Consider the following 13,514-nt stretch of genomic DNA (forward strand, 5'->3'; position numbering starts at 1 on the left):
AACCATAGTTGGGTTTTGGGGCTAATTTTGCTAAATTATGGTTTCAGTACCAGTCTAGCTGGATTGCACTGAGTTCTCCTTGGCTGCAGGTGTCGCTGTGACCGCAGGCAAGTGGAAGAACACAGTCTAGTCGGGTGTATTGAGTGCCATCTTTGTCTCGGAACCAGCCCAGTGGGAGTGTTTTCCTGCTGTTCTGCGATACTGGGTACTGCGATCACGTGCTTTGGGGTTCCGATCCAGAAGAGATTTTCTGTCTGTTTGGTCCTGGTCCTCCTGACCAGCTCCCATGGCCTTCCTGGCATGGGGTGCGAATCCATGCAATGCCGAGCCTCGGGGCTGGATAGCCCGAGGCAAAGCAACTGCAGGGACAGGCCTGAATGGATATGAGGCTGTAATGATTCAAAGGTGGTCCGGTGCCGTCTCATCTAGGGAGAGGCCCAGCAACTGGAGAAGCATCCAAGGGAGGACTCTTCGGTAGAAGGCCATGCTTAAGGCTGGTTTCTCAGAAGGAGCCTGGAGGCTCAGTTGAAGGTCACTTTGTGGATCTGTATTTGTGCGGTGTCGCCGGACCGGCTGAGAGATGCTGGTGCCATGTGATGGTTCTCTGGATTTGTCTACGTCCCTCAGTTACATCCAAGTCTGTGGCAGAGACTTGCTTTACTTAAAGCGGATGTCCACCCTAAAATGGACCTCCGCTCATCGGAATCCCCCCCCCCCTCCGGCGCCACAATCGGCACCTTTCAGGGGGGAGGGGGGTGCAGTTACCTGGATAATCCAGGTAACTGCACCCACTTCCGGGCTAGCTCTCTGCGGAACGGGGCGTACGTTACGCCCCCGTTCCGCAAGCGCCCGCCCCCTTCAGCAAGTGCCCCGCTGCCTGCTGGGAAACACACAGCTCCCAGAGGCAGCGGGGACCGTCCGGATTGTGCCGCGCGGCTCGCGCATGCGCAGTAGGGAACCGGGAAATGAAGCCGAAAGGCTCCATTTCCTGATTCCCATACCCAAGATGGCGGCGGGACCCGGCAGCCGAGCGAGCGATCGGCTTCGGGTGCCGACATCGCGGGCGCGCTGGACAGGTAAGTGTCACTATTTAAAAGTCAGCAGCTGCAGTATTTGTAGCTGCTGGCTTTTAAAAAAAATAAAAAAAAACGCGGAGTCCCGGTGGACTCCCGCTTTAAAGAGGGATTTCACTGTGAAAAAAAATATTAAAGACAGCAGCTACAAATACTGCAGCTGCTGACTTTTAATAAATGGACACTCACCTGTCCCGGGGTCCAGCGATGTCGGCAGCCGAGGCCGATCGACCGCTCGGGCCTCGGCTGCTGCCGCCACCATTCTAGGTGAGGGAATCAGGAAGTGAAGCGTTGCGGCTTCACTTGCCGGTTCCCTACTGCGCATGCACGAGTAGAGCAGCGCAATAGGAATTGTCTGCGCTGTCTCTGGGACCCGTGTGTGTCCCAGAAGACAGTGCGCAGGGACAGGAAGAGGCATAGACTCCCGTGGGAGTCTATGCCCGGAAGTGGGTGTAAATACCTGTCTCTGACAGGTATCTGCACCCCCCTCCCCCCTGAAAGGTGCCAATTGTGACACCGGAGGGGGGGAGGGTTCCGATGAGCGGAAGTTCCACTTTAGGGTGGAACCCCGCTTTAACCTTTAACACCCTGCTGGCTGCTGGGCCTAGTGAGAGGAGATCTATCCGGAAGATGTGTGAATCCAGCTGTGAAACATTTATTCTCTGGATTTTGCAGTTCCAAAAGTACCTGAACTTCCTTTCTAACTCTCTACCTTTATTAAGAAACTGTGTTATCTTCTAAAATAAATAACCCAAAAGAGGATCCAGTGTCAGTTTTTGCATTTCTTTGGGCCATTTACCACGGGAACCCCTAGATCAGCCTTTCTCAACCTTTTCAACACAGAGGAACCCTTGAAATAGTTCTCTGGTATCAGGGAACCCCTGATAAAAATTAGAAATCTACAACTCATGATACATTAGTGTGATGGTCAGTGGGAAGAATGGTCCTTACACTTGTGGTCATTGGGAAGAATTACCTCCTTACAGATAGCTAAAAAGATCAATGGTGTGAGTGGGAACTTATCTGAGCGGCAGAAATTGCCCAAATGCTGAAGGAACCCCTAGCAACCTTTGTAAGAACCCTAGGGTTACACGGAACCCTGGTTGAGAATCACTGCCCTAGACGGAGGCGAGGTCAAGAAGGTAACGGTAAGCCCAACAAAACCAGCAGCTCCTTCGGGGGTCAGTGCTACACACTATTTGAAACATTGTATTTTTTTTGTGCCTATATCCAAATGTCGGCCAGTTTTGGGTCATTTTCCCCTCTACTGACAAACCATTACCAGCTCCCTTCCCCACATCCCTGCTTGCACAGGTACGCCCCCCCATGGCCGGAGGAAAAGTCTACAGGAACCAGAGCACTGCACTTGCCATCCACCCATCATAGTTGCAATGCTTTGCAGGCACCAATAAAAGAAAATAACAAATGTACTTTTTTTGATCGATCAATATGGGTGCATTGATTTTTTGATTTTTTTTGGCCAAAGGTCAAATGCAAAGATTAATATCACACTGCTTTGTAATATTGTATTTTTGTGCCTATATCCAATTGTCGGATAGTTTTGGAATATGTCCAGATCCACCGATGAGGGTATAATAAATGCACATTTTTTCCATCAGTAAATATGGGTACATTCATTATTTGTTTGGGGGGTAAATGTAGACTATCCCTTTATTGCAAAGATCAATATCACACTACTTTGTAATAATGTGCATGTATTATACCCTCATCAGTGGATCTGGACATATCCCAAGACTATCCCACAATTGGATATAGGCACAAAAATAAAAATTTTCATCAATCGATATGGGTGCAATGATTTTTGTGGGGGGTGGTTAATGTAGCCTATCCATTTATTGCAAAGATCAATGTCACACTGCTTTGTAATATTGTATTTTTGTGCCTATATCCAATTGTCGGATAGTTTTGGAATATGTCCAGATCCACTGATAAGGGTATAATGATGAGGGTATAATAAATGCACATTTTTTCATCAATCAATATGGGTGAATTGATTATTTTTTTTGAGGGGGGGGAGGGGTAAAGGTAGACTATTCCTTTAATGCAAAGATCACTTTGAAACATTGTATTTATTGTGCTTATATCCAATTGTCGGGTAGTTTTGGGTCCTGTTCCCCTCCACTGATGATGAATATGCTCCATCACTAATAAGTCCCTAGCAACTCTCCCCCCCCCCCCCCTCCCTTCTTCCCATCCCTGCCTCCACAGGCGCGCCCCCGCGCTCGGGCTGCGCGTCCCCGTGCAATCTCTTCCCCCGTTGTGGGATGGCCGTCGGTCGGGAGCGAGCAGCCTGGGCCGGCACATGCCCGGACCCCGGGGATCAGCGGGAAGATGGCGCAGAGAGCCGAGTGATCGGACGGGCCGGCGGCCGGCGGGATGTCACGGATTTCATGACGGCAGCGGGTACGTGTCCCAGCGGCAGCCGCATCCTCCTTCCCCCGGGCTGGACCACAGCATCCTCCCCGCACCGCATCCCGGCCCCGCCGCTTCCATCCCATCCCTATTGTTCTCCTTCTATGCACCCACCTTCTACAACGCTACCGTCTATGTCTGCCCCATCAGCATGCCCCCCCTGTCATGTGATTGGTTATATGCCCCAAAGGTGAGCCCCTCTGCCCTGCAGCAATCCCCCCATAACCATGTATCCATCATATTGCACATTTCCCCCAATATCTGCATTTTACTACTTTTTTCAGTACCGGTTGGTAAAACTGCGCCTAAATCACCACCGTTCATCTCAACTCTTATCCACCCCATGGGCACTTGTGTTGTCTATGGCCATAGTGGACATTTCATGGAGAGCAGGCCTATCTAGACTGGACGGGCTCACCATGGGTCACCTTGTTCAGCCCTCCTTATGTTGGACAGGTCAACCATGGGTCACCTTCTTCATCCCTCTCTACACAGGACAGTCCAACCATGGGTCACCTTCTTCTTCCCTCTCCACACTGGACAGTCCAACCGTGGGTCACCTTCTTCTTCCCTCTCCACACTGGACAGTCCAACCATGGGTCACCTTCTTCAGCCATCTCTATGTTGGACAGCTCAACCATAGGTCACCTTCTTCAGCCCCCTCTACACTTGACAGCCCAACTGTGGGTCACCTTCTTCAGCCCCCTCTACACTTGACAGCCCAACTGTGGGTCACCTTCTTCAGCCCTCTCTACACTGGACAGTCCAACCGTGGGTCACCTTCTTCAGCCCTCTCTACACTGGACAGTCCAACCGTGGGTCACCTTCTTCAGCCCTCTCTATGTTGGACAGCTCAACCATAGGTCACCTTCTTCAGCTCTCTCTACACTGGACAGTCCAACTGTGGGTTACCTTCTTCAGCCTTCTTTACACTGGACAGTCCAACCGTGGGTCACTTTGTTCAGTCCTCTCTATGTTGGACAGATCAACCATAGGTCACCTTCTTCAGCCCTCTCTACACTGGACAGTCCAACCGTGGGTCACCTTCTTCAGCCCTCTCTATGTTGGACAGCTCAACCATAGGTCACCTATTCCAGCCCTCTCTACACTTGACAGTCCAACTGTGGGTCACCTTCTTCAGCCCTCTCTATGCTGGACAGCTCAACCATAGGTCACCTTCTTCAGCCCTCTCTACACTGGACAGTCCAACCGTGGGTCACTTTGTTCAGTCCTCTTTATGTTGGACAGATCAACCATAGGTCACCTTCTTCAGTCCTCTCTACACTGGACAGTCCAACCATGGGTCACCTTCTTCAGCCCTCTCTATGTTGGACAGCTCAACCATAGGTCAACTTCTTCAGCCCTCTCTACACTGGACATTCCAATTGTGGGTCACCTTCTTCAGCCCTCTCTATGTTGGACAGCTCAACCATAGGTCACCTTCTTCAGCCCTCTCTACACTGGACAGTCTAACCATGGGTCACCTTCTTCAGCACTCTCTACACTGAACAGGTCAGCTGTGGGTCACTTCGTTCAGTCTTCTCTATGTTGGACAGGTCAACCATGGGTCACCTTCTTCAGCCCTCTCTATGTAGGACAGGTCAACCATAGGTCACCTTCTTCAGATTGCTCTACACTGGACAGTCCAACCGTTGGGTCACCTTTATAAGCCCTTTCTAAACTGGACATGTCAGCCGTGGGTCACCTATTTCAACCCTCCCTACATTGGACAGTCCCACTGTTGGTTACCTTGTTTAGCCCCCTCTATACGGGTTGGTGCCACTGTGGGTCACATTGTTTAGCCCTCTCTATACTGGTTGATATAAACTCTTATCTACCACATGGGCAATTGTCTTGTCTATGCCCATGGTGGATATTTCATGGAGTGTAGGCCTCTCTATACTGGACAGGCGCACCATGAGTCACCTTGTTCAGCCTTCTCAATGCTAGACATGTCAACCATGGGTCACCTTGTTCAACTCTCTCTACACTGGACAATCCCATCCTGAGTCACCTTGTTCAGCCTTCTCTATGCTAGAAAGGTCAACCATGGGTCACCTTGTTCAACCCTCTCTACACTGGAAATGTCAACCATGAGTTACCTTGTTCAACTCTCTCTACACTGGACAATCCCATCCTGAGTCACCTTGTTCAACCCCCTCTACACTGGACAGTTCAACCATGGGCCACCTTGTTCAGCCCTTTCTATGCTGGGCTGGTCAACCATGGGTCACCTAGTTCAATCCTCCCTACACTGGACAGTCTCACCATGGGTCACCTTGTTCAGCCCTCTCTATGCTAGAAAGGTCAACCATGGGTCACCTTGTTCAACCCTCTCTACACTGGAAATGTCAACCATGGATCACCTTGTTTAGCCCTCTCTATACTGGATGGTCCCATTGTAGGTCACCATGTTTAGCCCTCTCTATACTGGTTGATATAAACTCTTATCCACTACATGGGCAGTTGTCTTGTCTATGGCCATGGTGTATATTGCATGTAGAGTAGGTCTTTCTAGACTGGACTGTCCCATCACAATTCACCTTATTTAGCCCTCCCTATGTTGGTTGATATGAACTCTTATCCAGCACATGGTCAACTGTTTTATCTATGAACGTGGGGATATTTTACAGAGAGTAGACTCCTCTATACTGGACTGGTCACCTTGTTCAACCCTCTCTATGCTGGACAGGTCAACCATGGGTCACCTTGTTCAACTCTCTCTCCACTGGACGGTCCCACCGTGTGTAACTTTGTTCAGCCTTCTCTATGCTGAACAGGTCAACCATGGGTCACCTTGTTCGGTCCTTTGTATACGAGATGATCCCACTGTGGGTCACCGTGTTTAGCACTCTCTATACTGGTTGATATAAATTAATATGCACCAAATTTGCAGTTGTCTAGTCAATGGCCATGGTGGATATATCATGTAGAGCAGTGAGCAGGCCTTCCTCTTCTGGATGGCCCCACTGTGGGTCACCTTTTTCAGCCTTCCCTATACTAGCCAAACTCACCATGGGTCACCTCTCACCTTTAGCCCTCACTATACTGAACGGTCCCATCATTGGTTGATACAAACTCTTTTATATCACACCGACAAGTTGTTTATGGCCATGGTGGATATTTCATGGAGAGCAGGCCCCTTTATACTGGTTAGACCCACTGTAGGTCAACTTGTTTAGCACTTTGTTTACTAGACAGTCCCACCATTGCCTAATACGAACTCTTATCCACCACAAGGGCAGTTGTCTTGTCTATGGCCATGGGGATACTTTACTGTATGTACAGCAGTCCTCCCTATACTGGATGGTTCCATTATGGGTCACCATGTTTGCTTCTCCATATACTGGACAATCCTACCATGGATTATTACCTCGTTGAACCCTCTATACTGAATAGTACCACTATGGCTCACCCTGTTCATCTATCCATTTACTGAACAGTACCACTAGTGCCAATTTAGGATACAATTATACTACAAGCATGTCTTTAGAGATTGGGAATAAACCTACTGAAGCACAGGTAGAGCATGCAAACTCCATGCAGATAGTGTCCTAGTCAGGATCAAAGCCAAGGATCCCATTGCTGCAAGGAAGAGGTGCTAACCACCTCGCCACTGGGTTGTCAAAAGTCATCCTATAAAGCAAAATACCAACAGGCCAGTTATCATTAGTTAACACAAACCATACAAAGCACCCTTGGCCAAGTCATTCGTACCCGGTAGGGACATCTTAAAGTGGTTTTGAAACCATATCTCCATGACATTTAATTTGCTGTAGCACTTTGTATCATAACCAATTGCATTTTTTCCATAAAGTAATATGTTTTTATTTGTTATTCTTTTTTTGTTGTTGTTGTATCTCATTGCATCTGATCCAGCCTCTTTCAGGCACTTCCTGTCTACATTCACTGACTCCATTGTTGGCTGAACATCGTTGCTCTGGACTGGCTGTCGGAAAGTGACAACAGTGGAACATGCCTCCTCCTGTGATGTCACCCTGTTGCTTGTGCCCCTGATAGAGACAACAGGTGACTATGCAGACACATATGGGACACCTATAGGGACTTGTGACATGGTGACAACACAGGACCACACAAGGGAGACAGTAGTCACCCCATAACAGGAAGTTTCTGAACATGGTCCTTCATTACATGATCACCTGGTACTTTAACGACATTCACAAAAAGTAAAAAAAAAAACTAAAAACAACTCCTGAAAAATTACATTCATATGTTAAAGCTTAATGTATAAGAAATTGTAGTGATTGAGTTTAGAGCTATTGTAAACATTTCATTCATTTTACATCTTACTTTTTACAGATGGTACATTTAACCCCAAAATGGCAAAAGTCCCCCAAGGGGGTTTTTAAGCAGCAAAGTAAGGGGGTTAAAGGAATACATGGGTTTATAAAAATAGATTCTTTATTAGAAAAATTACTGATAAAGGTTAAAATATGAGCTCTGATGGGGGCATACCCATACCAAATACAAAAAGTTGCAAACACAAAAATGATACATAACATTACAAAATGTCTGATGTATAACAATGCCTGACACGTTTCGACCCATACGGTACATTTGGGGTACATTTAATCCCTTTTTTTTTTTTTTTTTACAGTAGATGGTTGAAATGTATACCATTGTATAACAATTTCGGGCAGTACAAATGAAATGGGGTGTTGCTGAAGGTTTTGCCCCCCCCCCAAAAAAACACAAAAACAAACTCTAAAAATTCTACTTACTGTATAAGGCAATAAATTAACAGGACCAGTTGTCGTTAGTTAACTCAAACCTTGTTCAGGTCATTTGAACTTATTATTAGATCATAACAATGAATTGTCTATGTTACTCCTATTTACTAATCAACTTTCTGCTATGATGCTGTTACTCCAGGTTCCGAAATTTAACAGAGAAGCTGATTGGTTGCTTTGAGGGAGCTTTTATTTAGGCACTTTCTATAAATGAGGCCGGATAGCCTCAATGTTGGTGCATTCTGCTTACAAAAAAAAGAAACATTCTACTGGTATATTTAGCTGGGTCTCACTATTTTTTATCTTTTCATACTGGTAAATAACTGTGTTGTGTGGATTGGGGAGATCTGAGTTTTGTAATATAGTAAAACCTTGGATTGCGAGCATAATTCATTCCAGAAACATGCTTGTATACCAAAGCACTTGTATATCAAAGCAAATTTCCCCATAAGAAATAATGAAAACTCAAATGATTCGTTCCACAACCATTTATTCATAGATCCCCCAGTTTATAGTCCATATAAAAAGATTATAGCGATGTGATCGGTTGTGTAACCATAAAATGTCCATCCACACATGGAAGCCTCCGCAAGGGGATTAGAAGCAAAATCCAGCAGGAGCTCCAGAGTAGAAAAGAGAAGAGAGGCGCCTCTAAGTGTAGCAATATGTTGCTAAATGTTGTACCTTCATTAACCGCTTCAGCCCCGGAAGATTTTACCCCCTTCCTGACCAGAGCACTTTTTGCGATTCGGCACTGAGTCATTTTAACTGACAATTGCGCGGTCGTGCGACGTTGCACCCAAACAAAATTGAAATCCTTTTTTTCCCCCACAAATAGAGCTTTCTTTTGGTGGTATTTGATCACCTCTGCGTCAATTTTGAAATAAACACAATCTTTTTTACTTTTTGCTATAATAAATATCCCCCAAAAATATCTAAAAAAAATAATTGTTCCTCAGTTTAGGCCGATATATATTCTTCTACATATTTTTGGCAAAAAAAATTAAATAAATCACAATAAGTGTATATTGATTGGTTTGCACAAAAGTTATAGTGTCTACAAAATAGGGGATAGTTTTATGGCATTTTTATTATTATTTTTTTTTTTTACTAGTAATGGTGGCGATCTGCGACTTTTCTCGGGACTGCGACATTATAGCGGACACATCGGACACTTTTAACACATTTTTGGGACCGTTGTCATTTATACAGCGATCAGTGCTATAAAAATGCACTGATTACTGTAAAAATGTCACTGGCAGGAAAGGGGTTAACACTGGGGGGGGGGGGGGCGATCAAGGGGTTAATTGTGTTCCCTAGTGTGTGTTCTAACCAAAGGGGACTGTGTAGGGGAGATGACAGATCGCTGTTCATACTCTGTATGAACACACGATCTGTCTCTTCTCCCCTCAGAGAATCGGAAACTGTGTGTTTAAACACATAGATCCCGGTTCTCCGTGTGTCAGCAGCGATCGCGGGAGACCCGGTGTTCTGGCAGATAGTGTCCTGCCATCATATAGTGTCCGCCCCGTACTGCGCATGCGCAGTACGGGGCAGAAGTAGCTTCGGAAAATCTCCGAAGATGAACGGCGCTTGCGCCGTGAGTGGAGGTGGAAGCCCCACCATCCAAGCGGACATAGGGTTGGGAAAATTAGAGGGCCCCTCGTGGGCGAGCTTCGCTCACCACACTTCGGGCTCGGCCTCGCTGCGCTCGGCTCTTTTATATTCCTACTCTATGTCCACTTGGATGGTGGGGCTAGAACCTGGACTCACGGCGCAGGCACCGTTCATCCCCGGCTATTTTTAGAATCTGTGTGTGCTGTGTACAGCGCATGCGCAGTACACAGCGGACACTATCCGATGGGGGACCATATATGATAGGACACCGTCAGTGATCGTGACCGCCGGCGCACTCGTATCCGCTCCGGGGGAGAGCGGGCGGGCGCGCACGCTTGCCTCTGGTGGTGTGCGCGTGCACCCCTAGTGGCCACAGGGGCGAAGCAACGCAACATAACGTCGTTTTGCCCAGCTGTGCCATTCTGCCGCAGTAAAACTGCGCCGGCCGGTCGGCAAGTGGTTAAATGTAACCCTACTGCTGCACTTGGAGGCGCCTCTTTTCTCTTTTATACTCACTTGTGACATGGCGTATATATGACGTATTGATTGTATATCAAGACATCGCTTGTATATCAAGTCAAAATTTATTTAAAAAAATTTGCTTCTCTTGCAAAACGCTCTCAAACCGAGTTACTCTCAAACCAAGGTTTTACTGTATTTTAATGGCAATTGCTATTCTTTGTTCTCTTGTTTGTAAAAAAAAAAATAGTGCACCTTGACCTGTGTTGCACATTGTTATAAAATATAGGAAGATGCATCTGCATTTTTTTACAGCAATTAAAAAATTGGACCGCAGAATTTTCATTTAAATATGTTCATCGGTAGTCAAGCTGCAGCTGTGGCCATCAGCTTGCTTTTAGCTACTTGAAGTCCAGGATGTTTTAAAATTACCAAAGGACATCAATTGGTTAAAGGGTCAGTCTACCTAAACCTGATGTTATAGATTGTTTTGGTACACATCGGGCATTTAAAGAGTAACTGCACTTTCTGTTGAGAAAAAAAAAAACATTCCCCTCTGGGTGATCGATGTGCAGTGCAGAGCAGGGCCGTTTTTAAGGCAGGGCAAAAGGGGAAGCTGCCCTGGGCCCTGTCATGGTTGTGGGGCCCAAAGCAGCTGCCTCATAATTGCCAACTATCCTGGTTTAAATTCCCTTGTCCCGTGAAGTTTTTTGTCCTGTGCTGTGTCTCAATATCTCAGTGTGAAGTGCTGCTACTAATACTGCCCAGCTCTGCCCTATTGTTGTGTAAAGATGACTCACTTGCAGACCCTGTGTTTACATGTAAATTACCGACATTCATATGTAAATAGCGACAGCATTTTCATATGTAAATAGGGGCAGCTGACGGCATTAATATGCATACCATGCCCCCCCCTGAGGACTTATCCACAGTAATCTCTAGCAACCAATCAACAAGCAGAAATCATGTGCTGTAACCTCTAGCAACTAATCAGTGAGCTGTAATGTGTGCTGTAGCCTCTAGCAACCAGTCAGTGAGCAGTAATGATACACTGTAACCTCTGGAAACCGATCGCAATCGCTGCCTGATCTGATTTTGAGTTTTGCCCAGGGTCCAATCAATATTAAAGACGGCCCTGGTGCAGAGATTGTAACAGGCTTTGTTGCAGATTCCTACTTTTTGTTATTCAGGAGAAAAAGCTGTTTGTTTGTCTGTGTCCATGTGCGAGTGAGTGTGTATGAGATTGGTTTTCTAATTAACAATCATCTGCTGCACCTGTAGGGCTCTAGTGAGGAAAGTGGCATGGTCTGCATCCCTTGTGACGTGATTTGCTTTGGGAGTTTCTCACCAAAAATACAATTTTTGTAGCAGGGGGATGCAAAGAATCAAATTTGAATCTTAGTGAATCAGTAAGCCAAATCAAAGCAGGGAATGACATATCTGAGGGGGGCGTTCCGTACAACATCTGTGTACAGAACGCCTCCAGATCGCCATATTGCATTTTACAGAGAATTAGTGCTGCTGATTAAAGCGGAGGTCCACCCTAAAGTGGACCTTCCGCTCATTGGAACCCTCCCCCCCTCCGGCGCCACAATTGGCACCTTTCAGGGGGTAGGGGGGTGCAGGTACCTGTACAGTACAGGTATCTGCACCCACTTCCGGCGTAGATTCTGCAGAAGGTACGCCCCTTTCCGCAGAATCTACGCCCCTTTCCGAAAGTCCCCCGCTGCCTGCTGGGAAACACACGGATCCCAGAGGCAGCGGGGACCGCCCTTATTGCGCAGCGCGACTCGCGCATGCGCAGTAGGGAACCGGGAAATGAAGCCGAAAGGCTCCACTTCCTGATTCCCATACCCAAGATGGCGGCGGCAGCACCCGAGAGACGATCGAGAGATCGGCTTCGGGTGCCGACATCGCGGGCGCGCTGGGCGGGTAAGTGTCATTATTTTAAAAGTCAGCAGCTGCAGTATTTGTAGCTGCTGGCTTTTAAAAAAAAAAAATGACGGACTCCCGCTTTAAAAAAGAAAGGTCGTTTTTAATAACTGTCAATGGCAATATGACTTGAATCGCACTTGTATATGCAATTTTTTTTAAATTTTATTTGCTAATTTTTTTTTTCCACAAAAGTGGAGTTGCCATTTAAGCCATTATTATGTGTCTCAGATGTTGAACTCAGGTAGGAAGATTACTATAGTTACATTTCCAGGTCTGCAAAGGCCGTTTCAGTTACAGGTGGGGCCTGTTTCATGTGCTCAAGGTGGCCAGAAGCATATAAAACCCCCAAATTAGGTGGGCAACAGGATCAGGAATTATTGGAGATATAAGAAGCGCGAGTGACCCGCCAAGCTCCACCTCCTCAAAATATCACAAACTGCATAGGGGGTTAGTGTCAGAGGTAAGGATGTGCAACTCCCTTCCATTAGGGGCCGCATGAGTGCCCCTCCATGCGTCCGACCCCCTGATCTACATGCAGGGCGCCGAAACGCATGAATTCCAATCAGGTTTTTTTTTTTAAAGCGGGAGTCCGCCGGGACTCCGCGTTTTTTTTTTTTTTTTAAAAGCCAGCAGCTACAAATACTGCAGCTGCTGACTTTTAAAATAATGACACTTACCTGTCCAGCGCGCCCGCGATGTCGGCACCCGAAGCCGATCTCTAGATCGTCTCTCGGGTGCTGCCGCCGCCATCTTGGGTATGGGAATCAGGAAATGGAGCCTTTCGGCTTCATTTCCCGGTTCCCTACTGCGCATGCGCGAGTCGCGCTGCGCAATAAGGATGGTCCCCGCTGCCTCTGGGATCTGTGTGTTTCCCAGCAGGCAGCGGGGCACTTGCGGAAAGGGGCGTAATCCCGGAGATGGGTGCAGATACCTGTACTGTACAGGTATCTGCACCCCCCTCCCCCCTGAAAGGTGCCAATTGTGGCGCCGGAGGGTTCCGATGAGCGGAAGGTCCACTTTAGGGTGGACCTCCACTTTAAGCACATGATTAGAGCCTGAGGCTCTAATAGGCTTCAAAAAAGGGTGGCCTCTGGGCAGAGAGCACTGCGCCCAAAACCCACTCAGTTGTGTGACAAATAGTGAATGAATATTCGCTATTGTCACGCTGATTCTCCTCCCGGCCAATTAGGAAGTGGGTTGTGAGACCCGTCACCCGATTGGTCAAAAGGAGATCTGATCGGATTGG

At 47.1% G+C, this 13,514-nt stretch overlaps 1 protein-coding gene across 4 annotated transcripts in view; it reads left to right on the forward strand.

The window, feature by feature from the left end:
- The first annotated feature begins 3,325 nt into the window (after positions 1–3,325).
- PAK5 (p21 (RAC1) activated kinase 5) overlaps positions 3,326–13,514 on the forward strand; it is a 247,059-nt gene continuing 236,870 nt past the window's right edge. For all 4 annotated transcript variants that reach the window (XM_077485477.1, XM_077485478.1, XM_077485479.1 and 1 more), the window contains exon 1: positions 3,326–3,497. In XM_077485477.1, coding sequence (XP_077341603.1) covers positions 3,359–3,497 — 139 coding nt within the window. In that variant the 5' untranslated portion in view covers positions 3,326–3,358. The remainder of the gene's footprint in view (positions 3,498–13,514) is intronic.

This window comes from Lithobates pipiens, unplaced genomic scaffold, assembly GCF_037356315.1.
Source record: "Lithobates pipiens isolate NorthernLeopardFrog02 unplaced genomic scaffold, aLitPip1_a1.2 Scaffold_18, whole genome shotgun sequence".
NCBI lineage: Eukaryota > Metazoa > Chordata > Amphibia > Anura > Ranidae > Lithobates > Lithobates pipiens.